General features: G+C 37.2%; 1 protein-coding gene across 1 annotated transcript in view; it reads left to right on the plus strand.

The window, feature by feature from the left end:
- Positions 1 to 645: 645 nt before the first annotated feature.
- The window catches only part of LOC130361835 (probable cation-transporting ATPase 13A4), a 103,555-nt gene continuing 79,434 nt past the window's right edge, over positions 646 to 24,766 (plus strand). The window contains exons 1-8 of the mRNA XM_056565393.1: positions 646 to 737; positions 7,067 to 7,240; positions 9,488 to 9,634; positions 17,732 to 17,802; positions 18,065 to 18,145; positions 21,810 to 21,879; positions 21,969 to 22,103; positions 22,365 to 22,437. Of these exons, the coding sequence (XP_056421368.1) occupies positions 681 to 737; positions 7,067 to 7,240; positions 9,488 to 9,634; positions 17,732 to 17,802; positions 18,065 to 18,145; positions 21,810 to 21,879; positions 21,969 to 22,103; positions 22,365 to 22,437 (808 nt within the window). The 5' untranslated portion in view covers positions 646 to 680. The remainder of the gene's footprint in view (positions 738 to 7,066; positions 7,241 to 9,487; positions 9,635 to 17,731; positions 17,803 to 18,064; positions 18,146 to 21,809; positions 21,880 to 21,968; positions 22,104 to 22,364; positions 22,438 to 24,766) is intronic.

Raw genomic sequence — 24,766 nt, forward strand, 5'->3', positions numbered from 1 at the left:
AGGTCTCTGGGGACTAGTATACATCTGATGGAGTAGTAGGTCTGGGATTAGTAGAGAGACCAGAACGGGAAAGGGCCATGAACAGGGATTTGGAAATACTATCCTGTAAAGAGACCACAGACTGTACTGCAGATTGGACTGAACGGGAGACCGAATAGTCCACTATGGATTGTAAATGGTCATAGTAGATGGTATCTGTGACCAAAGATGGAGGGTGTACCTCCCTGGTGGGGTGTCTGGATTCATCAGATACATTCATTATAATTTACAATGAGAGAAATGGATATACAAAATTGACAGGGTGGTCAGAAAATTTATATAGTTGAGGAAAACTGGTATATTTAATATGTATATATAATATACACCACTATACACAGTTATATAAAGTCACTGAGGTTACTGGTGAAAATTAAGTTAAGTGGCTGAAATTATATAAATCGTCCACTAGATGGCAGTATAAGCCAAGGAATGAGGAAATTTGTTATGTATTAGTGTTTTAGTGATAACGACGGGAGATGTGGAAGGTCTTACAGGAATCTGACTGGAGCTCAAACGAGTGACAGGATTCCCGCCAGATGCAGCAGGTGATGACCACACTGCTGCAGGTCTCGCGAGAATCAACTGGTGAAGTCTCGGAGAAGAAAATGTCAGCTGTGACGCAGGAAGAAAAGAAGACGCCGATGGTAGAAGAAATGGACTCCGACAGAGATTTAAAGTGTCGGATGTGGATCGGAAAAGTAAGATATACATAAATTTATACGCTGTAAATATAACAGAGGAGGGGAGGGGGGAAGGGGGGTATATGTATATTAGAATTAATGAAAAATACTTTATTGGATAAAATACATAAATAAATAATATGAATTTATATGAAAAAATTAATATAGAACCATATAGAAATGATGAAAAATAAAAGGTAAAATATCTGAATAATGAAGAGAAATTTAGTACTCATCTGTTTACACTGCTGAGCAGCAAATGAAGAGGAAGTGTTGATACCAACTGTCACTGATATATATCTCATCAAATTCTGATTGGTTGTCAGTATACGCTAGCATGTTCGGCTACGCCATACTTTACATTTTAAATCTTTGCTGTAATATTCACATACACTTTCTTTTGCTGCTGAGCTAATAAAAGAGATTAAAAGGCATAATAGGAGCGTTTTGTATTTCAATAAAATTGGAGATTTTCCTATCCTTGGTGAAGGAAAATATAGATTTTTATTAAAGACAAAACACAAGTATCATGCTTTTTAACTTATTTTTACTGATCAGCAACAAAAGCAAAAAATATGTATTTTAAATATTACAGAAGAATACATAAGAATAGCATAGCCTAACATGTTGCTATGATAGTAACCAATCACAGAACAGTGTACAATATATAATTAACTGACACTATCAAATCCTCCTTCTTCTTTGCTGTGAAGGATAACATTTTGGAATAACAGGAAACAGTTCCAAATATCTTGTAGAAGAATTAGATGATAATCACTTGTAGAAACCATAGCTCTTCAGTGGAAGAATAACAAAGAAATGAGATGAAAACATCTTGGAAGATAGTGGTCTCAAACGGCTGTGAAAATAAAAGAGATAAAGAAAAACACAGTATAGGGATGGGTAATAGGGGGGGGGGTATAATACTCAAGATTTGTCTTTAATAAAATCTATATTTTCCTTCACCAAGGATAGGAAAATCTCCAATTTTATAACAAGACAAAACGCTCCTATTATGCTAGTTTAAAGATGAGCATAAATAAATAAATACAATAATATAATTAAATACAAAATCCTTGTAATAGGACATAGAAATATGGAAGTCGGGTTTAAAATAAAAAGTTTTGAAAGCAGAGTCAGAAGACCAATTAGCTGCTTTAATAATGTCTGAAAGAGAAGCTCCCAATTGGAATGATTTTGTCGAGACAGCTCCTCTGGCAGAGTGGGCACCAAATTTGGAAATATCAATGCCAGCCAATTCCATAGATTGTTTAACCCAACGAGCTAAAGTGGGGGAAGAGACAGGGTTATGAGGATTGCAGAATGAGATGAGTAATTGAGAGGATGAAGGAAGTCTCAGAGATTCAGATTTAGATTCATAAGAACATAAACAACGTGCAACACAAAGTTTTGGATGGTGAGGAAAGGCTGGATAAAAGACTGAATGTAGATTAGTCTTGGTACATCGATAGAAAGTAAAAAGGATGCCCTGAGGAGAATATTGTCTTCTAGAGATGTCCTGCAGTTAAAGCGCAACTGTCACGGATTTTAACCCCCATAAACTAGCCAGGATGATAAAGTTGTTAGAAATTACAGTTCAAGCATAGCTTTTTCAGCTTTCTAGCAGCTTTAATCGGGCTAAAAAAATGCTTTTTATGAAAGTCAGCAACAGTCGGATATCCCCTGTATGTCAGCGCATGGACTGCTGTGTGATTGACAAACAGGTCCCAGAGCATAGGCCCCTTATTCTTATATGTGTGTGGCGAGTTTTCTACTGTAAAAGAATAAACAGAGTCTGTTCTCCTGTGCACAGCGGTGATGCGATGCAGGCGGCCAGCTCTCACAGCAAGCACTTGCTCCCCATGGGCGGCATAATGCAGTATCGGATTGAGCTGGCAGCGCACATCGCATCACCGCTGTGCACTCTAGCAAGACAGGAGAATGGGCGGCCGTCTCATTCCCCAAATGCATTATACCGCGCATAGGGCCTTAGGGACCGAGCGCTTGCTGTGGCTGCCTGCATCACACCACTGCTGGGCACAAGAGAACGGGCACTGTTCATGCGCCACCTGCATATAAGAAGAACAAGGGGCCTATGCGGTGGGACCTGTGTGTCAATCACACAGCAGTCCCAGCACTGACATACAGGGGATAATTGACTGTTGCTGACTTTAATAAAAAAAAGCATTTTTTTTTAAACCTGATTAAAGCTGCTAGAAAGCAGTAAAAGGTATGCTAAGGTATGCTAGGTCCCTAAGGCCCTATGCTTCTAACAACTTTGTCATCCTGGGGCTAGTTTAGGGGGGGTTAAAATCCGTTACAGTTGCGCTTTAACTGCAGGTACTACTGCTCCCTACATGGAGCACACTCAGCTCCATGCTGGTAGCTGTCGTACCTGCATTAATAGACAGATCACAATAGGTGTCAGAAGTGACACTCGCTGCAATTTATCTATTAATGCAGGTACTACAGCTCCCAGCATGGAGCTGAGTGTGCTCCCATGTTGGGAGCAGTAGTACCTGCAGTTAAGGAAATATCACAGCGGGGGTCCCTCCCGACACTCACTGCAATTGTCCTGTTTAATGTATAGATGCGGGTATAGATATACCTATTATTCATTTCCTGCAGAGAGTTGTGATTGGCTGGAACCATTTGGCCAATTACAGCTCTCTGTGGGAAATAAGAATCTGTGATGTTAAGAACTTCACATTGCAGAACATAGTGCAAGATCACACAGATTGGCAGTAAATTCTAGTTTGTACAAAGGTGTTCAGTAAGTATTATAGTTTGTACGAAGGCGTTCAGTAAATATTTGTGTTTGCGCGAAGGTGTTTAGTAAAAACTGGTGTTTCAACAAAGGCGTTGAGTAAAACATACAGTAGGGCAAAAAAGTATTTAGTCAGCCATCAATTGTGCAAGTTCTCCCACTTTAAAAGACGAGAGGCCTGTATTTTTCATCATAGGTATACTTTAACTATGAGAGACAGAATGGGGGGAAAGAATACAGGAAATCACATTGCAGGATTTCTAATTAATTAATTGGTAAATTTCTCTGTAAAATAAGTATTTGGTCACCTACAAACAAGCAAGATTTCTGGCTCTCACAGACTTGTAACTTGTTCTTTAAGAGTCCTCTCTGTCCTCCACTCGTTACCTGTATTAATAGCACCTGTTTGAACTTGCTATCAGTATAAAAGACACCTGTCCAGAACCTCAAACAGTCACACTCAAAACTCCAAAGAGCTGTCGAAGGACACCAGAAACAAAATTGCAGACCTGCACCAGGCTTAGAAGACTGAATCTGCAATAGGCAGTGGTGTAAACATTTTCATAAGAACAGTGAGCAAAAATTCCAGAACCACCCGGGGGGACCTAGTGAATGACCTGAAGAGATCTGGGACCAAAGTAACAAAGGCTACCATCAGCAGGCCACCAGGGACTCAAATCATGCAGTGCTAGACGTGTCCCCCTGCTTAAGCCAGTACATGTCTGGGCCCATCTGAAGTTTGCTAGAGAGCATTTGGATGATCCACAAGATGATTGGGAGAATGTCATATGGTCAGATGAAACCAAAGTAGAACTTTTTGGTAAAAACTCAACTCGTCGTGTTTGGAGGAGAAAGAATGCTGAGTTGCATCCAAAGAACACATACCTACTGTGAAGCATGGGGGTGGAAACATCATGCTTTGGGGCTGTTTTTCAGCAAAGGGACCAAAACGACTGATCTGTGTAAAGGAAGGAATGAATGGGGTCATGTATTGTGATATTTTGAGTGAAAACCTCCTTCCATCAGCAAGGGCTGTTTTTTTTTTTCAAACATGCCCATTGGTTGTGTCTAGTAATAGAGGTCAGCTTCATGGAAATTAAAGGGTTGGAGCTGTAACTGTAAACCCTTGCTCTGTTTAATTAGTAAAATAGCCATGTTTCAATGAGAAATGTGATAAAATAGCAAATAAGTGATGATAATAATAATAATGACCAATACTCCACTGTTAAACTCCCTATTATTCATACACTAGTGGTCCCCAATAGTCTGTGTTCACTTTGATACAGCTAAGACTTCATGTACATTATGTGACTGCTTCAGCCAATCACTGGCCCCAGTGGTCTCATGCTATACCAGTAACCACTTAAATGTTGGTGCTGGAGCAAGGGGAATTTAAAGGGGTATTCCAGGCAAAAAATCTTAATCCTTCCAATAGTTATTAGCTTCTGAAGTTTTCTGTCTAACTGCTCAATGATGATGTCACGAGCTGTGCATGATGGGAGAATATCCCTTGCATGATGGGAGAATATCCCCATAGGAGCTGGACAGCTCCCGGGACGTGTGTCATCAGAAAGCAGTTAGACAGAAAACAGCAACTCAACTTCAGAAGCTAATAACTATTGGAAGGATTATGATTTTTTAATAGAAGTAATTTACAAATCTGTTTAACTTTCCAGAGCCAGTTGATATATAACAAAAAGTTTTTGCCTGGAATACCCCTTTAACAGTTTTTGGGTCTTTTTCTCATTTATTTTCTTCTGTTTTTAAACTCCTAAACAACCTCTTTAAGGTAACAAAATAATAAAACAAATGTTAGTATAAGGCAATTCAAGGTGAACTATGCTAAGACAACACCTAGAACAGTGTTTCCCAAATGCAGACTTCTAAAGCACCCCCAACAGGTCATGTTTTCAGGATTTCCTTAGCCTTTCACTGGTGATATCATTCTGGTCAGTGAATCAGGCATCACCACAGTTATATCACCTGTGAAAGACTAAAGAAATCCAGAAAACATGACCTGTTGGGGGTGCTTGAGGACCGCATTTGGGAAACTCTGAACTAGACAAAAGGGCTTAATAGAAGGTTGTATGACTGATCTTATTATATTGTGCCGAAGTATATCCATGTTTGACCTTTCCATCGCTTGTAAGGGATTATGATAGTCAGTGGTTGTGCACATTGTCTTTACCCATGTAAACCACACCAATTTTATGCTCAAACTTCCTTGTGAAAAATTTAACTGCTAATATTTATAAAGCATTATCAGTAGAATATGTGCCCCATTGTGGCCATCTGCTTACAGAAGAGAGTTTCAGCCATCTTCTATTGATTTATTTCCAGGTAACTGTGGTAAAGTAGTGCTAATTATATTAAGGGAGGTTTTTGAACTTTGTAAACAAGTGGACAAAGCAGGGAATGGGGGCAAAAAACATAAATAAACAACCCTCCACTCCTTGCAGATTTCCTATAATAGCGCTGCAATAACATACCTGTATACTGAGCACAAGGCGCTGCAGGCAGTCACTGGCGTCAGAATTGACACACAATGGCATTTGACTGTTACTGTACAATTATTTCACAAATCCAGAAAATGCATGCACATGGCCTTAGGGTTCCTTCAAATGTGTGTTTGTCCCTCTTCTGTACCTTTCTTTCTTCATTTTTATACAGAAGCATGTGGATTTCTGTGGCAGGAACATCTGCTGCAAAAATGTATCTACGTGCACAGTGTAGCAGAATCCCATTGATATCAATTCTAATGCACAATTCCACATAGAAATTCCATTGTGTGAACATATCCTTAGTCTGAGACATTCACTTACATGCCATGCTGACAAACTCTATTTATTATTTGCATTGAATTAATGAATATAAATACTGTAATTCAGGTAAATGATAGTGCTCCTAAAAATATCACATCATATATTAGTATTATGATTGTTTTGAGGAATAAAAAATTTACAAACTGGATAATTTGCCCAGTATGTTATACTAAGTCACATATCAGTTTTGGACAGTATATTTGGGTCGGTTCACATATTGATAAGACTTGTCTGCGTGCTTTAGATGCTGGTTATGTTTACTTACTATTGCTTTTAGTTCTTTGCACTATGCACTTTACATTAGCTTGATAACTGCAATCATGTATATATATATATATATATATATATATATATATATATATATATATATAAAAAGATATATATATATACATATATATATATACATGTATATATATATATATATATATATATATTTATATATATATTTATATATATATATATATATATATATATATATATATATATATATATATATATAAACTATAGGTCCCCATGTTACATGTAATATTCTGGAGCATCATGAATGCTTGATTACCCTGATCTTACCTATATTGTACCTTCCGACTGTGACTGCTAAACTTTTGTAATAAATGGTATATGAATTATATGTTTTTTAATAAAATTGCGATATTTAATCAAATTTGTTATATTTATATATTTTGGTAGTAGTGCTATTTTTTGGAGTATATATTTTATGTTACTGAAAAAACTGCTTTATTTTTATGATTTATCTATAGGAAATCTTTGGCTATAGAATTAGTGTACCATGGATTATTCTGTGTGTCATTGGCTACTGTATATCAGGTGGGATTCTTCTGCTTCTCTTCTATTGGAAGCCTGAGTGGAGTGTCTGGGCAAACTGTGTCCCCTCATCTTTGGAGAAAGCCAATGTGGTTTTACTGAGGACAACTGTAAGTATTTGCTTTTTCTTTATATTATATATTTTTTAAGTAGTCAATCTTCCAAATTCATTTTCATCAATCTCTAAAATAAACAATTTGCAAGAATAGTACTGAATTATTTCAATGTTATATAAGAGGTAGACACTATAGTCCGAGTTTCATACACCGAGCTTTTTACACAGAACATTTTAATTCTGCTTGTTTTCAAAACAAAAACAATTACAGTTGCATCACTATTCCATCTATTTAGATGAATTACTATGATATATTTAACATTCATTTCTATATTAATCTTATAAAAATTTGGCAGATCAGCTTGACAGCTGTTACCTCTAGTGAAAGTAGCTCTGCATATTTCTACATGTTTTTCTATTTTATTTGGCTATTGTTTACACATCGTCAAATGAATAATAAAAAGTCTGTAAGATAGAAAAACATATGTCCATATTTTCATTCTTATGACGTGTACAATAAATGTCTATGATAAATGATCTGCCAGTGTACACACTATTCAATAAGTGTCTGTTATTCCATGTTAAAGTTATAGAAGAAAGAAATGGTTCAATACTGTTGACACTATACTATTTTATTGAAACTATTGATACAATTAATTTCACTACATATTATTGGCAATGTTAAAACCATTTAAAAGAGGTATTAAGATAACTATCATTATAAGCATTACTGTGTTTAGTTGTAAAATCCCTAAAAATGCTGAATTGGGTAAACTAATAAGCCCTGAAACTATTCTGCACATTAACATGCATATTTTACGTGTAAAATTCCTTATTTTCTACTCTATAGGGGTGTTTACTCTCCCTGCAATTTTGTTGGAGGCTGTGGGTGTTACTTTAGGAAGGAGAATGCCAACTTGCTGCTTCTTCCTTGTTACATGGCCTGCTCTGGAGCGTACCATGTGTGTTCATTATGAAACATAGAAGTGTGCATATAAACAATTCATTGATGTAGTACCCTGTATTGGTGGTCAGTATACCTGGAAATCGCTGTCCTTCTTTGTAAATGCTTCAGATGTCTGCCCAGCATTTTCCAACTCACATGGCTCAGCTGCCACTGCTGAGTTCAGTGAGGTACCAAGTGAGCAGAGCAGGAAGATAATACCCCAGCCAACCCCCAGGTCAGCAAATGCAACCATATTTGCTTTAAAGGGGTACTCCAGTGCTAAGACATCTTATGCCCTGTCCAAAGCATAGGGGATAAGATGCCTGATCGCGGGGGGTCAGCTGTCACGCCCCCTCCCATAGACTTGCATTGAGGGGGTGGAGCGTGACATCACACGGGGTGGGGCCATGATGTCACAATGCTCCGGCCCCCGTGATCGCCAGTAATCAGACCCGAAGCAAACATGCCCTGGGGACTGATTATAACGGGGTGCTGCGTGCAAGATCACGGGGGTCCCCAGCGGCGGGACCCCTGCAATCAGGCATCTTATCCCCTATCCTTTGGATAGGGGATAAGATGTCTTAGCGCCGGAGTACCCCTTTAATTTGGACAGATCATACTAGAAGACCAGCGTTTGATGAGAACATTTTGGAGAAAGATACCCCTAGTGGCTTTAGCCAAAAAAAAAAAAAAAAAATATATATATATATATATATATATATATATATATATATATATTTTTTTTTTTAATACATTATGTTAAGAAAATGCTTATTTTAAAGGTTGTATTACATTTTTTTTTTACTTATTTTTTTCTAACAACAGTAATGCTTAAATGTTTGATTGGTGAAGGAGGCTACTGTTGTACCCTTAACAATTATGAGAAGAGGAATAATGCATATCTGTCACTCCTTCCATCATAGCCTGAGAATCAAGTGTATAGATAGCAATCAATCATGGCTGTCCATGAGCCAAGTTACCAAAACATTTTTAATTGTTGTTGGCACACCTGCATGTATTCTTTTACACTGCTGGCAGTTTGATGAACACACCTTCCTAATCTGAATGTTTTGCAGATGGTTAGAATATCTTGGCACAAGGAATCAAGATGAAAATCATATCAGGATAGTTGAATAACTTATATAACTTAATAAGATGAGTTTCTATAATACTGTTGAATTTAGATGCTCTATTTAGAGTATGGATACACTATCATTAAGATAGATAATTAATAGGTAAAAGTTTTGTGAATTACCATAGATACTTATTATACTGGGTGTTACAGCTTTTCAGTATTAAATGTTGAAGACTAATTAAAATATTTTAATCTCCACTTTCCTGTTCTTTTTCATATAGGATGAAAGGAAAAAATACACCAGAAAGAAAGTGCGCTGGATTATCCTTGACTCCTTCAAGCACTCACTTGAATGTGACTCACAATGTTCTGTCATGTCTGATAAAAACTCTATAGTAAATAGAGCAATAAGGAGGCCAGATATCAAAGTAAGCCAATCATCCATAGTGCAGAAAGATTGATGTTTTAAAGCATTCAAAGCATGTAACCCCCAGTAATCACATGGCATAGCCAGGAGAAGTACATGCATGTGCACTTCACCCTCCGGGTCGTAAGTCTGTGAGACCCTATCTTCTTCAATGAGTCGGATTTAGCGGTGAGTGAAGCGCACAGCTGTATGTTTGTTCTGACTATATCTAAAGGTTGTAGGGATATGAGCACTAAGACCTTGATGGATATGTCTGTGTGACATGTCAGAAAAGTCTTTGTAAGTGACAGTTTTACTTTAAAAACGCAAAAAAAATAAAATAAAGGGGTTGTCCAATGGTGAAACTTTACATACATTGGTAAATAAAGTTTTTTTCAATACCTTCTTGTGGTCTTTAACCACTTAAGGACCCACTGTTAGCGGGGCCACTGCTAACAAAGATCAATGTAAAAGATCAGTGTGTGCAGTGTTATAGCCCCCAATGGGGGCTATAGCATTGCAAAAAAAGAGTGTAAAATTTTTTTAATAAAGATCATTTAACCCCTTCCCTAATATAAGTTTGAATCACCCCCCTTTTCCCATTTAAAAAAAAGTGTAAATAAAAATAAACATATGTGGAATCGCTGAGTGCGGAAATGTCAGAATTATAAAACAATATTGTTAATTAAACCGCATGGTCAATGGGGTACGCGAAAAAAATATTCCAAAGTCCAATGAATACAAAAATAGTACGGCTAAAAACTTCAGATCATGGCACAAAAAATTAGCCCTTAAAAAAGTTAAAGGGTTCAGAAGATGACAATTTTAAACGTATACATTTTCCTGCATGTAGTTATGATTTTTTTCAGAAGTACAAAAAAATCAAACCTACATAAGTAGGGTATCATTTTAATCATATGGACCTACAGAATAAAGAGAAGGTGTAATTTTTACCCAAAAATTTACTGTTTAGAAACGGAAGTCCCCAAAATTTACAAAATGGCATTTTTTCTTCAATTTTGTCACACAATGATTTTTTTTTCCATCTCGCCGTAGATATTTGGGTGAAATGACTGATGTGATTATAAAGTAGAATTGGTGGCACAAAAAATAAGCCATCATATGGATTTTTAGGTGCAAAATTGAAAGAATTATGATTTTTTAAATGTAAGGTAAAGAATGAAAATGCAAAAATGGAAAAACCCTGGGTCTTAATGGGGTTAATATTTTCTTCTGATTTAATTCAAATTGTCTGCTCTGTTGTCTTCATTAGTCCTACATAGACAGTTTATATTAAAAGCAGAAGTAAAACATGAAAGACCACTGAAAGATAGTAAAATTGCTATGTGTGCTTTCTTTGGAGATTGACAAAGGTTGGGACTTTAGCAATTTAGAGTCTTTAAGGTATTATGCACTGTTCCACTGCATTTAGGGGATTTAGTTGCGGTCCAGTAGTCACGCTAGCTTTAGCGGGGGTAGTTTAGAACTCACGGTTTAAGTTCCGCTGAGGCTGACAGTTTTTCAGGCCTAGCGTGTCTTGGCAAGTTGTGCAGATCCGTCCTGCTAGTCCGGCATCCACGAGAGCAGCAACCCAAGATAGCGATAATTGGCTACAGCTCCCTTATATGGGCAGGGGCTGGACTAGTGCTAATTGGTCCATACTTGTGTCAATCACCATTACAAAGGATTGTGGGCAACACGTGACCCAAGGACCTCCAAAGGTCCTCCAACATAACATAGATGATATTAACATAGTCAAATGACCGAAGGTCCTGCGACACCAAACAAGGTAAGTACTATAAATTATGTTAGATATTCATTATTATTAAATATATACATGTATTAACGGCATAGAATTAGAATTGAGGAGAGGCGACTAGGGGCTGAACGTACCTGAACGTAGTTACTCTGACTTTGGGGACCTCTACACTAGGTACGGTATGCAATATGGTACCAGGACAGCACAACTGTATTTACCAAAATATGTTAATTTGTTAGACAGTGGGAAGTAAATTTCATCATTGGACAATACCTTTAAATGGACACTGTCAGATACAAAAACTTTTTATATGTTGTACATCTTGGCAAAACTTTAACCTTTCTAATATACTTCATAAGAACATTTTTATTTCCTTTTATGGCTTTGTCCAAGCTGAAGCACAGGCATGGACAAAATCCAGTAAGTTAGAGTGGGCTAGGACTCCTCTGTGCTCTCTCCTGTCCTTTCAGTCCTATGCTATCCCACCCTAACTTACTTTCTGACAAGAAAAAAGTTTTAAGAAATTCCCTATAATAGAAATATAAAATGTCTCCTTTCTCCATTGTATAAAGAAATTTAAGCAATGAACATAAAATCTATAAAAATAAATATGACTATTGCCACATATTGAAATAGTCCACATTATTAAAATATAATGCCATTTATCCTACAAAGTAACATTTGTAAAAAATAAATAAATAAACTTGAAATATGGATTAAAAATTGTATATACCCCAAAATATTATCAATAAAGTTATAACTTAAAATAAGCACTCACATAGCTGCATAGCTAAAGCTAAAAAATAAAAAAGTTGCAGGGGTCAGAATATGGCAATGCAAAACAATTAGGGTATAAGAAAAAAAGAAACATTACAAAAAACAATATCCATGTCATATATCGATGTACTTTCATGTAACTGTACTGACCCCCAGAATAAAATTAACATGTAAATTACAGTGAACTAAAAAAATTATAATAATAATAATAATTTCCACAAAATGTCTCAATTGTATTTATTTCCATTTCACTCAACATATATTTGTTTTGTCTTGCAATACTTTATACATTATACATTATTTACGTGCCATTAAAACATATAACTTGCCTTCAAAACTAGGTTCTTATTTGGTTCTGTCTATGGAAAAATAAAAGTTAAGTTTGGAAAAAATGGCTAGAAAAAAATCAAAACAGAAAAAAATGCTTTGCAGGGAGAAGTTAAATACTGTAATCTTACAAATACCTCTTCTTTAAGTGATTACCAAAGAATCATATGTTCCTGTATACATTTTTTTATGGAAAGCTTCTAGAAATTGTATGCAATTTATGGCACTCTACTATATAAGGTTGCGAAATCTGTGTGATTCCTCTTTCTAAGGCTGGGTTCACATCAGCATTTTTCATTTCCTTTATAAAATTTGAGAAATGTAAATGAAAATGAAGATAACAGGTTCCATTTGTTCCCACAGGCTTTTTTCATATCTGTTGTACTCTGTGTTATGCCTAACTTCCATTATTTCTTGCATGCAGTATTTTTTCCCCTTCATAAATAAGGGCTATTTTAATGTACGTTAGTAATATAACATTGAAGTCTATGGTGACAGAAATAAACTTCATTAGCCTCCATTATTTTTTTTGCTTCTGAGCATGCTCAGAAAAAAAGTGAATGGAAATGGTTAAGAAATAAACGGGTGGTTTCACAGATTATAACGGATGTTAATGGTCCATTATTTTATATTTAAATTTAAGTAAAATCTTTTTATATAATCAACTATTGACTTACGTTGACATCAGTTTCAGATCTGTTCAGAATGACCTCTATTATATGACAACAACAGATATTTCACCATGGTTTTGCCCAACACTAATGTGAACATAACCTAATGTTAAATCAATCCTTTAAGATTCTTTATAAAATAGGTACTGTATAATATGTGGTCTGCAAATCTATCATCCCATAAACACCTTTTACACCCAGCCACAGCCATTCAATTTCCCATAAGTGCTCTAATGAAATGAAGTAGTGTTGACAATTAGTTTAGTTTAATATGGCACACCAAAGTCAAGTATATGCCAAGAGAATACAGTGAGGCTTGGAAATCTGGCATGAAGAAATGAATGCAATAAAAAAGCTGCACAGATGCCAAATATATTCTTCAATTTAGCTTGTCACAAATAGCAGCAGAGCAAGCTCATTTTATTCTCAAATAGGACAGCCTGGTCACATAATGTGTGCATTATACTATGAAATTGATTATATTTTACTAGAAAACCTATGTTTTAACCCCTTAAGGACACATGACGTTCTCATACGTCTCCATTTCCGAGTCCTTAAGGACACATGACGTATGAGAACGTCATGTGTTTTACCGCCCCCCCGCAACCATCTGGAGCGGAGCCGGTGCCCGATGCCTGCTGAAATCGTTCAGCAGGCATCGGGGCATATCGCCCAGGGGGGTCATTATGACCCCCCATGTCGGCGATGGCCGCAGATCGCTGGACAATTCAGTCCAGCGATCTGCGGCGGATTCCGGGTCAATCGGGTCTCCAGTGACCCGGTGACCCGGAATTATTGGCTGATCGGGGCCATCAGAGACGGCCCCGAACAGCCAGAGCCAGCAGGGGTGAGGTGGCACTGGTGCCACCTCACGATCGCCCTGATTTGTCGGCCGGATTACCGGCCGACCAATCAGGGCGCCTGCTGCGGGTGTCACTCCCGCAACCCGCTCCGCCCCTCTTCCGGAGGACGTGAGCGGGTGCGGGACGTGCACCCCGGGTGCTGGGGACCCCGATCCCCGGCGTTAATGTTGGGATCGGGGCCCCAGGAGTAGCGGCGGCGACGACGAGGGACTGACCTGGTGCAGCGAGGATCGTTGGAGGTGAGTGACAGCCTCCTGCTGTTGCTTAGCAACAGCTCCCAGCATGCAAAAAGGGCATGCTGGGACTTGTAGTTTTGCAACAGCTGGAGGCACATTCTTTCTATGGAAAAGTGTACCTTCAGCTGTTGTGTAACTACAACACCAAGCTTGCACAATCAGCTAAAGTGCATGCTGGGAGTTGTAGTGGTGCATCTGGTGGTTGCATAACTACAACTCCCAGCATGCCCGTTGGCTGTCGGTGACTGCTGAGAGTTGTAGTTTTGCAACAGCTGAAGGCACACTGAGTTAAGTAGCAAACCAGTGTGTCTCCAGCTGTTGCATAACTACAATCCCCAGCATCCCCAGCCAAAGTAGTATGCCTCCAGCTGTTGCATAACTACAACACCCAGCATGCCCTTCCGCTGTCCGTACATGCTGGGGGTTGTAGCTTTTGCAACAGCTGAAGGCACACTGGTTGCAAAACACTGAGTTTGTTACCAAACTCGGTGTTTCACAACCAGTGTGCCTCCAGCTGTTGAAAAACTACAACTCCCAGCATGCACTGATAGACCGTACATGCTGGGAGTTGTAGTTTTGCAACAGCTGGATGTTCCCCCCCCCCCCCCCCCAATGTGAATGTACAGGGTACACTCACATGGGCGGAGGATTACAGTAAGTATCCGGCTGCAAGTTTGAGGTGCGGCAAAATTTCTGCCGCAGCTCAAACTGCCAGCGAGAAACTACTGTGAACCCCCGCCCGTGCGACTGTACCCTAAAAACACTACACTACACTAACACACAATAAAATAAAAAGTAAAAAACACTACATATACAAATACCCCTACACAGCCCCCCTCCCCAATAAAAATGAAAAACGTCTGGTACACCACTGTTTCCAAAACGGAGCCTCCAGCGGTTGCAAAACTACAACTCCCAGCATGCACTGATAGACCGTACATGCTGGGAGTTGTAGTTTTGCAACAGCTGGATTCCCCCCCCCCCCCCCCCCCCCCCCCAATGTGAACCTACAGGGTACACTCACATGGGCGGAGGATTACAGTAAGTATCCAAAATGGTATGCCATGTGTTTTTTTTTTGCTGTCCTGGCACCATAGGGGCTTCCTAAATGCGGCATGCCCCCAGAGCAAAATTCGCTTTCAAAAAGCCAAATGTGACTCCTTCTCTTCTGAGACCTGTAGTGCGCCAGCAGAGCACTTTTCACCCCCATATGGGGTGTTTTCTGAATCGGGAGAAATTGGGCTTCAAATTTTGGGGGGTATTTTCTGCTATTACCCTTTTTAAAATTGTAAAAATTTTGGGAAACCAAGCATTTTAGGTAAAAAAATATATTTTTTTTACATATGCAAAAGTCGTGAAACACCTGTAGGGTATTAAGGTTCACATTACCCCTTGTTACGTTCCCCGAGGGGTCTAGTTTCCAAAATGGTATGCCATGTGTTTTTTTTTTTTTGCTGTTCTGGCACCATAGGGGCTTCCTAAATGCGGCATGCCCCCAGAGCAAAATTTGCTTTCAAAAAGCCAAATGTTACTCCTTCTCTTCTGAGACCTGTAGTGCGCCAGCAGAGCACTTTTCACCCCCATATGGGGTGTTTTCTGAATCGGGAGAAATTGGGCTTCAAATTTTAGGGGGTATTTTCCGCTATTACCCTTTTTAAAAATGTAAACATTTTGGGAAAACAAGCATTTTAGGTAAAAAAAACTTTTTTTTTTACATGTGCAAAAGTCGTGAAACACCTGTAGGGCATTAAGGTTCACGTTACCCCTTGTTACGTTCCCCGAGGGGTCTAGTTTCCAAAATGGTATGCCATGTGTTTTTTTTTTGCTGTTCTGGCACCATAGGGGCTTCCTAAATGCGGCATGCCCCCAGAGCAAAATTTGCTTTCAAAAAGCCAAATGTGACTCCTTCTCTTCTGAGACCTGTAGTGCGCCAGCAGAGCACTTTTCACCCCCATGCGAGGTGTTTTATGTATCGGGAGAAATTGGGCTCCAAATTTTGGGGGGTAATTTCTGCTATTACCCTTTTTAAAAATGTAAAATTTTTGGGAAACCAAGCATTTTAGGTAAAAAAAAATATATATTTTTTTTACATATGCAAAAGTCGTGAATCACCTGTAGGGTATTAAGGTTCACTTTACCCCTTGTTACGTTCCCTGAGGGGTCTAGTTTCCAAAATGGTATGCCATGTGTTTTTTTTTTGCTGTCCTGGCACCATAGGGGCTTCCTAAATGCGGCATGCCCCCCAAAAACCATTTGTCGCTCCTTCCCTTCTGAGCCCTCTACTTCGCCCGCCGAACAATTAACATAGACATATGAGGTATGTGCTTACTCGAGAGAAATTGGGTTTCAAATACAAGTAAAAATTTTCTCCTTTTTACCCCTTGCAAAAATTCAAAAATTGGGTCTACAAGAACATGCGAGTGTAAAAAATGAAGATTTTGAATTTTCTCCTTCACTTTGCTGCTATTCCTGTGAAACACCTAAAGGGTTAATACACTTACTGAATGTTTTTTTGAATACTTTAGGGGGTGTAGTTTTTATAATGCGGTCTTTTATGGGGTATTTCTAATATGAAGACCCTTCAAATCCACTTCAAAACTGAACTGGTCCCTGAAAAATAGTGAGTTTGAAAATTTTGTGAAAAATTTCAAAATTGCTGCTGAACTTTGAAGCCCTCTGGTGTCTTCCAAAAGTAAAAACTCATAAATTTTATGATGCAAACATAAAGTAGACATATTGTATATGTGAACCCAAAAAAAATATATTTTGAATATCCATTTTCCTTACAAGCAGAGAGCTTCAAAGTTAGAAAAATGCAAAATTTTCATTTTTTTCATCAAATTTTGGGATTTTTCACCAAGAAAGGATGCAAGTTACCATAAAATTTTACCACTAAGTTGAAGTAGAATATGTCACGAAAAAACTAACTCGGAATCAGAATGATTACTAAAAGCATTCCAGAGTTATTAATGTTTAAAGTGACAGTGGTCAGAATTGCAAAAAACGCTCCGGTCCTTAAGGTATAAAATGGCCTGGTCCTTAAGGGGTTAAGGTATGAACTTGTACAATTTATTTCTTATAAAAATGTAAAACATTTTAAACAGTGACTTTGAAACCACTTAGTTACCAATGGAGAATAATATGAAATCTAATTCTACATGTTAACGTACATCAAACGGGCATTGTCTTTCTCTCTCTCTCTCTCTCTCTCTAGCTGTGAGATCTTTGGACATCACATGGACTTAAATTTTCCTAATCCTTTATATAGCAGCAAATCACCCATCTGAAGTAAAATGAGCCATAATTCAGTTGTTGACCATATATATATATATATATATATATATATATATATATATATATATTTTTTTTTTTTTTTTACCAAAAATCTCAATAGTTTATGTGAAAAAAGAATGGCTTGAGATTTAATTTATGCTCATGTTTATTTCTCTTTAGTTGTATTCTCAAAAGACTCATCTGTTTTTACAGGTCAGGTTCATAAGGGTTCAGAAAATTCGATTTGTCTGGGATTATTCTAAAAAGAAATTTGAAAAGATTGGGTATGTATGTCAATATGTGTAAGAAATACAATAGTATGGTAACATCAATTGGTATGATCATCACAAATTGCAGCATTGGACCTCCATCAATCTAATATATTGATAACCTATTCTAATTATAAGTCATCAATGTAAAATGCAGGATAACCACTATAAAGACTGAAGTTTCAATTTTTATCTTTAATAATATATTTACATTCTTTCTATCTTCTATCTATCAATCTCTTTTTCCATTTGCATAATTTTGTTTTTGGAATTCCAGGACTTTGGAGGAAGAACACTCTTGTCATAGCATTCATACAAAATATGGATCTGGACTGAAAAAAGAAGAACAAGACATCAGGTATAAAATATTTTAATGCTTGAGGGTGTAACAAATAATAATACAACTATCTTTATGATTATGTATTAACTGTACTTCTATCCTGAACAATATATTTTAAGGATATAAAATTACATTTTAGATTGTTAATAATTATTTGGAAGTAACTACTATTTTAATAAGTTAAATATATTTGATATTAGACTTACTACTATTTTAGGAGCTATAGGTGTATATCAGCTCACCCCCAGGTTGGTGCAAGGACCAGATGTGGACTATGTCCCACAAATATGGAAAAAGGAAGGATGTCCAGTGCCAGACTCGTAGACAGAACTTTTATTAAGTAGCCATAAGGAACATTAAACAGACTCAGGTGACACGATGTGTTTTGGTCTCAGGAAGACTTTAGTCATACATTGATTTCACACACATGGATGTCTTATATATGGAAGAGGGAAGTGATGCAACAGGTGACACCCATTGTACGTCACCATGCGCCTCCATATACAATAACATGGAATTCACGGAATTATATCAAACATTAAAAACAAACATATACCGTAAATCCCACAAATGGACACTCATAAAATCCTATGTAAATCATAAAAACTAATCCACAAAAATGCTCCCAGAAACTATACAACAGTATGAAATGTCATATTAAATGGAAAAAATGTATCACAAAAATAACTACTATCAGTAAATTTTATGGGAGCAAGAAAGTGGTAGATGAGATGAGTCGTTGGACATGTGGGACTCTATACAATATGAAAAAAATATAGCAATGTAACAATACCACAGATCAAAAATTATTGACAATAATTATTAATAAAAAAAAAATAGAAAAAGATCCCCGAAACAAGACACCAAAAAAGGCAATGCTTGTTACTAAAAATAGAAAAAAAAAAAAAAAACAGAACCGGACACAAAGAAAATTCGGTAATGCAGAATTGTGTCTAGCCTTCCTTTCAGATCATGCGGGACTCTTGTGTTCAATTCAATATACTTAGCGATCTAGGATCTTCTGTTTTAAATTCCCCCCTCTAGGTGGCATCGTAACTCTTTCGATACCTTGTAGCATATGGCACAAGGTGTTCCCTGTATGCATCTCTGCACAGTGTTTTATTTTCCATAGATACATGCCGTGACTGAAAATGAGCCGTGGTACGGCCGCTACATTGAAGGCCTCCTATTAATTTGGGGGTCGGATGCAGTGGCCATACAGGGGTTTTCAGGTAACATTAATGATAATAAATTCACTGTGGCTTTTGAACAAGGGACTGTCAATTTTCTCAATCTGAGTTTGCGGGGGGGGGGGGGGGGGGGGGGGATAGCAATGATAATAGGATCATTACTACCACTAGGATAATAGGATCACTCCTACCAACTGCAGTTAGTTCGATCCTTCATGCAACATCCTGCTACCCCGCCCATGCAGTCGAGAACTTGCCAATAGGCGAAATGATTAGAGCTCACCACAATTGTAACTTACAAAGTGATTTTGCATTGAGGCGGTTACCATTGGCAACAGGCTGAAACAGCGAGGATATCCTCAATGGACCATTTCTAGGGCAATTGCTATTGCCAACAGCAAGAACTGTAGTCATTTAATCAAATCTGACAGGGCAGCAAAAGAACCATCTCCTATTGTGTTTTTAACACAATATAGCACAGATTTCCGAGCCGTGAAAAGTATTATTAATAAATACATGCCTTTTATATACACTGATCCAGATTTCAGGAAGGCTTTGAAAAATGGCTACCTTTGTGTGTCCAAAAGGACTCCAACACTTGGTCAAAAATTGTCTCCGAGTTTATTTCTGGATTTACCAAGCAAAAACTATTTTGGATCATTTAAATGTGGGGCCAAGAAATGCATAGGTTGCAATTTTATGGAAATCAGTGTATGATTAAGGCCTTCCTGAGGCCGAAATGCGTCACATCACCTGAATCTGTTTGATGCTTCCTATGGCTACTTAATTAATCAAACATTTATACAATTTTAGTAAAATTTTAAACATGACTTGAGGGTTAGTCCCATGTTACAGATGATATAAAGATATAGCATATAGTAGGATATGGCAACACTTTATGATTGGTGGACTCCCAACTTCTAACATCTCTAATGATACTAAAAATGAAGTAGCTGCAGAGCTAACATGTCAATGAGGTCTCTTTACTGGTTTTCTGCAGAGTGTCGCTCCAAGCCACCTGGTTATGCAGGGAACTGCAGCTGTCACTGTAACGATTGCACCTGGCCAGGTTTCTAGTGCTGCTCTTTGGCCACTGAGAAGCTGCAGACGCAGGGCCAATCGGCTCTTGCCTTAGCGACACCACCCTCCTGAACTGGTCTTTATAAGGGTATGTTCACACTATGGAATCTCTGCATATGGAATTCTGCTCAGAGATGTCGTCTGGCGACCACTGCTTGGGTACTTGGGCAGTAGGACCATGCAGACCTGCACTGTCACCATTGATGGCAATTCAGTACACGCATAATTCTGCCAAAATAACCATGTTCATTCTTTCGGCAGATCAATTTCAGTGGTATCAATTCTTGGCATGGAAATTCTGTAGTGTGAACATATCCTAATACTGTCTGCTTCAGCCTATTGTTTGTGATTAAAGCTCATAACTGTGTCTTTAGCTTTCTGTCTGCTTTTGCCTCATACATTTTTCTGACCCTTGTCTGTTTTTTGTCATTCTGTGCCTTGTTGTCTGTCTGGTTTGACCATTTTTTGCATTTGACTTCCCTTTTGTATTGTATTTTGGTACTGCATTACATTCTGGTTTTGACATTGGGCTATTTGACCCCACTTTGTATGTCCGTTGTTTGTTTGTTTGCTTTATTGTGCTCCCTGGTTTGTACTTTGAATAACCCATTGTCCTTGCTTGTTTCCCTGACCTTCACACAGTTCTGTTTATTGTTTTGGCTTGTTACGCCACAGCACCCTTTGTTTTGGAGATAAATGTACTCCTTCATCTTTGCATAGATGAAAAATTTGAGATACATAGTCTTGTCATATAAATTTATATAAAAATGATCCTGTGATTGTGAAATAACTTTGTGAGGCTGTATTGTTTTTTAATTAAAATTTCATTGGATGTAAAAGTCAGCTGGTTCAGAAATTGAACCTGATGAAAGAACAACATAGCCACCCCCACTATACCATGACAATTGAGTTGCACACAACTTTGTAAGACTGGTTCCCCAAAAACAAAGGGAAATTGCTCCCCGTAATGAGTAATAAGTGTAACCATAGCTCCATTTATTCTCTTCCAAAAATTACCAAATGATCAGAGCCCCACTGATCACCATGTTATTCCTTATTCTCTGGATAGAGGATAACTATTTGAAATTCCCAGATGCCCAGACATGTCACTAGAGAGACAGTTGCCCAGATTTGTCAATCTGTCTGAGACAAAAACTGGTGGGATTGCCCATAGTTTAGCATTCACATCTTAGTTTTTGTCTTGGACAGATTGATAAATATGGGTCACTGTTCCTGCTTCTGAAAAAGGACTATTTTTAATGAAATTATGATCATGTAAACTCATGACAATTGAACAGATAAAGATAAAAATGTTGTTTAATGTTTAGTTTTCCAAAGAAATGTTACGGCACTAAATACATGGGTTAAGGTTGTATTTAATTAACAATAATAATTTCCCTTAATACTTTTAGACGACTTGTGTGTGGACACAACACTATTGAAGTTGAAGTGGCTCCCCTGTGGAAATTATTAATTAATAAAGTATGTATACATTACTGATACTTTAACATTGAGTTTTATAGACTGAAAATGTGCAGATATAATGAAGTTATTTTTTCTGTCATACACAGGTGTTAAATTTGTTTTACATCTACCAGTTCTTTACTGTGGTCCTGTGGCTGGCTGAAGGGTATTTAGGTTATGCTATTGCCATCCTCCTCTTGTGTATATGTACAATCACCTTATCTCTCATGGAACTTAGACAGGTATACTGACTATTTATAATTTACTATCCTATTCCTATAAAAACACTAATTAAAACGTAAATATATGGGTCTGGACTATATAAAGGCTCAATTGTTAGTAATATTGCCTTTCAGTATGTGGTCCAGTGTTCTTATCTAACCAAGGGCAACCTCTGTCTGATACAATATTTTCTCCCTATGTATATGGTGGTTAGACTTATTGCCATTGGAAGAATGGTCATTGTAAAGCTTGTCCTTTGTTTTTGTGTTTTAATTTAACAGCAATCTAGTAAACTTCACAATTTGGTCAAAGGTCATAATAGCATGAAGGTGAATGTACTGCGGAGAGATGAAGGTAGGATTACTTGGTAATATGTTAACTATGTACTTTTAAACATTAGGGTATGTTAGTGTCAAATAATATGTATATTATAAGCACCATTGATAATTTTTTGTTCATATTTAACAATACAAATTGCAATATGTGTGGTTTTATCATAGCATCTAACTTGATATGTAAAGACCCATGTAAAGACATTACAAAAAACAATCCCTTAAATGTATATGTGATCATACCACACCCAATGCACAGTATACACTGTGCAGACAATATAAATTTATTTTGTTTATATACATGTCACCAACAAACTGCGGTATTTATGATTACACAAATCTCCAAAAGAAGGGTTTTATGTAGTTTTTTTCTATTAATTATATCTTATAAAAAAGGCTAGACAGGAGAGCATATGATCTTCTTTCACCCTCCATCTCTAATACCTGGAGATCAATTTTATTTATCAGGGGTTGCACTTTTCCTTTAGATATACATTTTATTCAATGCATTAGCAAATCACATACAGTAATTCTAAAAAACATTCTGTCTTTATTTTCAAAAAAGCATCATGAGACATTCCTTTTGGTAGGGGAGGTCCTCCAAAGGCATGTGCTGTATGCTAAAAAGCATGTCACTTTCACCATTCACCTTTTGAAATATATATATATATATATATATATATTTTTTTTTTTTTTTTTTTTTTTTTATTGAAAAGTGAAAAAGCAATAACAGAACTTGTGGGAAAACACCCAACAAATGTGCACAGAAATCATAAACAAGACAGTGCAGAGGAACAGATTATGTACAAAATGCAATAAACAAACTGGACAAAGTCCATAGAAAGAAGTTGACATTGGTAACTATTATAGAATTGAGGTTTAATAAAATGTAGGTGGAAGTGACTATCACTATGTACTACATGAACGAAAACCCATGGAAGGTTTCTCACTCAACATAAAGGGGGTAGGTATGGTATATAAACAGTTTCTCTATAGGTCCCTGAAATAAACTACAATACAGACACTGGTTGGGATACAGTAGGGAAGCACACAGACTAACAGAAATAATATCTAACACACTCACACACACAATAAGTCAATGTCCACTATCTGAGTCAATACCAGGAGTAATACCAGAGAGAAGTCGAGAAGTCAAGCCAAAAGGAAATAAACAGGAAAAAACAGGATATATCACTAGCTACAGGAGGAAACCTCTTTTGCAAGGCAAAGCCTGGATGTAAACTGCAGGTTTAAATAGGGAGTACACAAGTGAAAGCTAATGAGGTCAGCTGACTATCCCAGAGAGCTAGGTGTAACCCAGCAACAAAAAGAAACAAAAAAAAAAACTGTCAGAACCAATTAACCCTATGGGTTCTGACAGTTGTGAAGAAAGTTAGAAAGTTGCTTCATTCTGTATTCTGGAAACAAATGGATTATATGTATATATATATATATATATATATATATATATATATATATATATATATATATATATATGTGTGTGTGTGTGTACAAATGGTGTCCTGTGACTGGTATTGGTAATAAAGTATCAAATGGGCAATTTAAACAGCAAACCCTAATAACTTTCAATTGGTGGGATGCAGAACTTAAAGCGGTTTACTAGAATTTTTGGGAGGATAGACTTGCCCATGTTGCTGTATCGAAACAAATATTCCAATTCTTCTAGGGAGGATAGAACCCCTTACTTCTACTAATTGTTTGGTCGTACATGTTGATCTTTTGGATAGGATAAGACTTTTAATATTATATCCTGAAAACTACTTTCAATTATTTATTATAATTTTTTTTATTTTTTTTAAGTTTATTTTTCTTTTGTTACTATGTTTGGGTTACAAACATAGAAAGAGCAGCAATTTAAAAGATAAATCCTGAACCATGAATAAAAGCAACTTACTGGCCCCTCATTTACTATTGCAAACCCAACATGTTTTGTTGGGTTGTGTGCCAGATTCTGTAGCATTGCACCAGAAATTCTGTCTGCGCCAGAATTTTGCGCCAAATTTAGCGCCATAATTGAAAAAACCCCGACTAACTTTCCATTTTGCTAAGAAAACACGTAAAAGGGGCGTGGCTGTCAGGAAAGGGGGCATGGTCTCCGAAATGGGGCGTGTTCCCAACATTTTCACAAAAACCCAACATATTTTTACTAAGGTTTCCACATAAAATGTGGTGGATTTGAGCTGAGTAAAACCATACAGATCAGAGCATGTGTAAAAAAAAGCAAAGTGTAGGGAAAGTAGAAAATGTAGGGAAACCTTAGTAAATACCATGGAAAATAAATTGTAGGGAATTAAAACCCACAAAGAAACCTACACTACACTCATTAGTAA

The sequence above is a fragment of the Hyla sarda genome, chromosome 3 (genome assembly GCF_029499605.1).
Source record: "Hyla sarda isolate aHylSar1 chromosome 3, aHylSar1.hap1, whole genome shotgun sequence".
Classification (NCBI taxonomy): Eukaryota; Metazoa; Chordata; class Amphibia; order Anura; family Hylidae; genus Hyla; species Hyla sarda.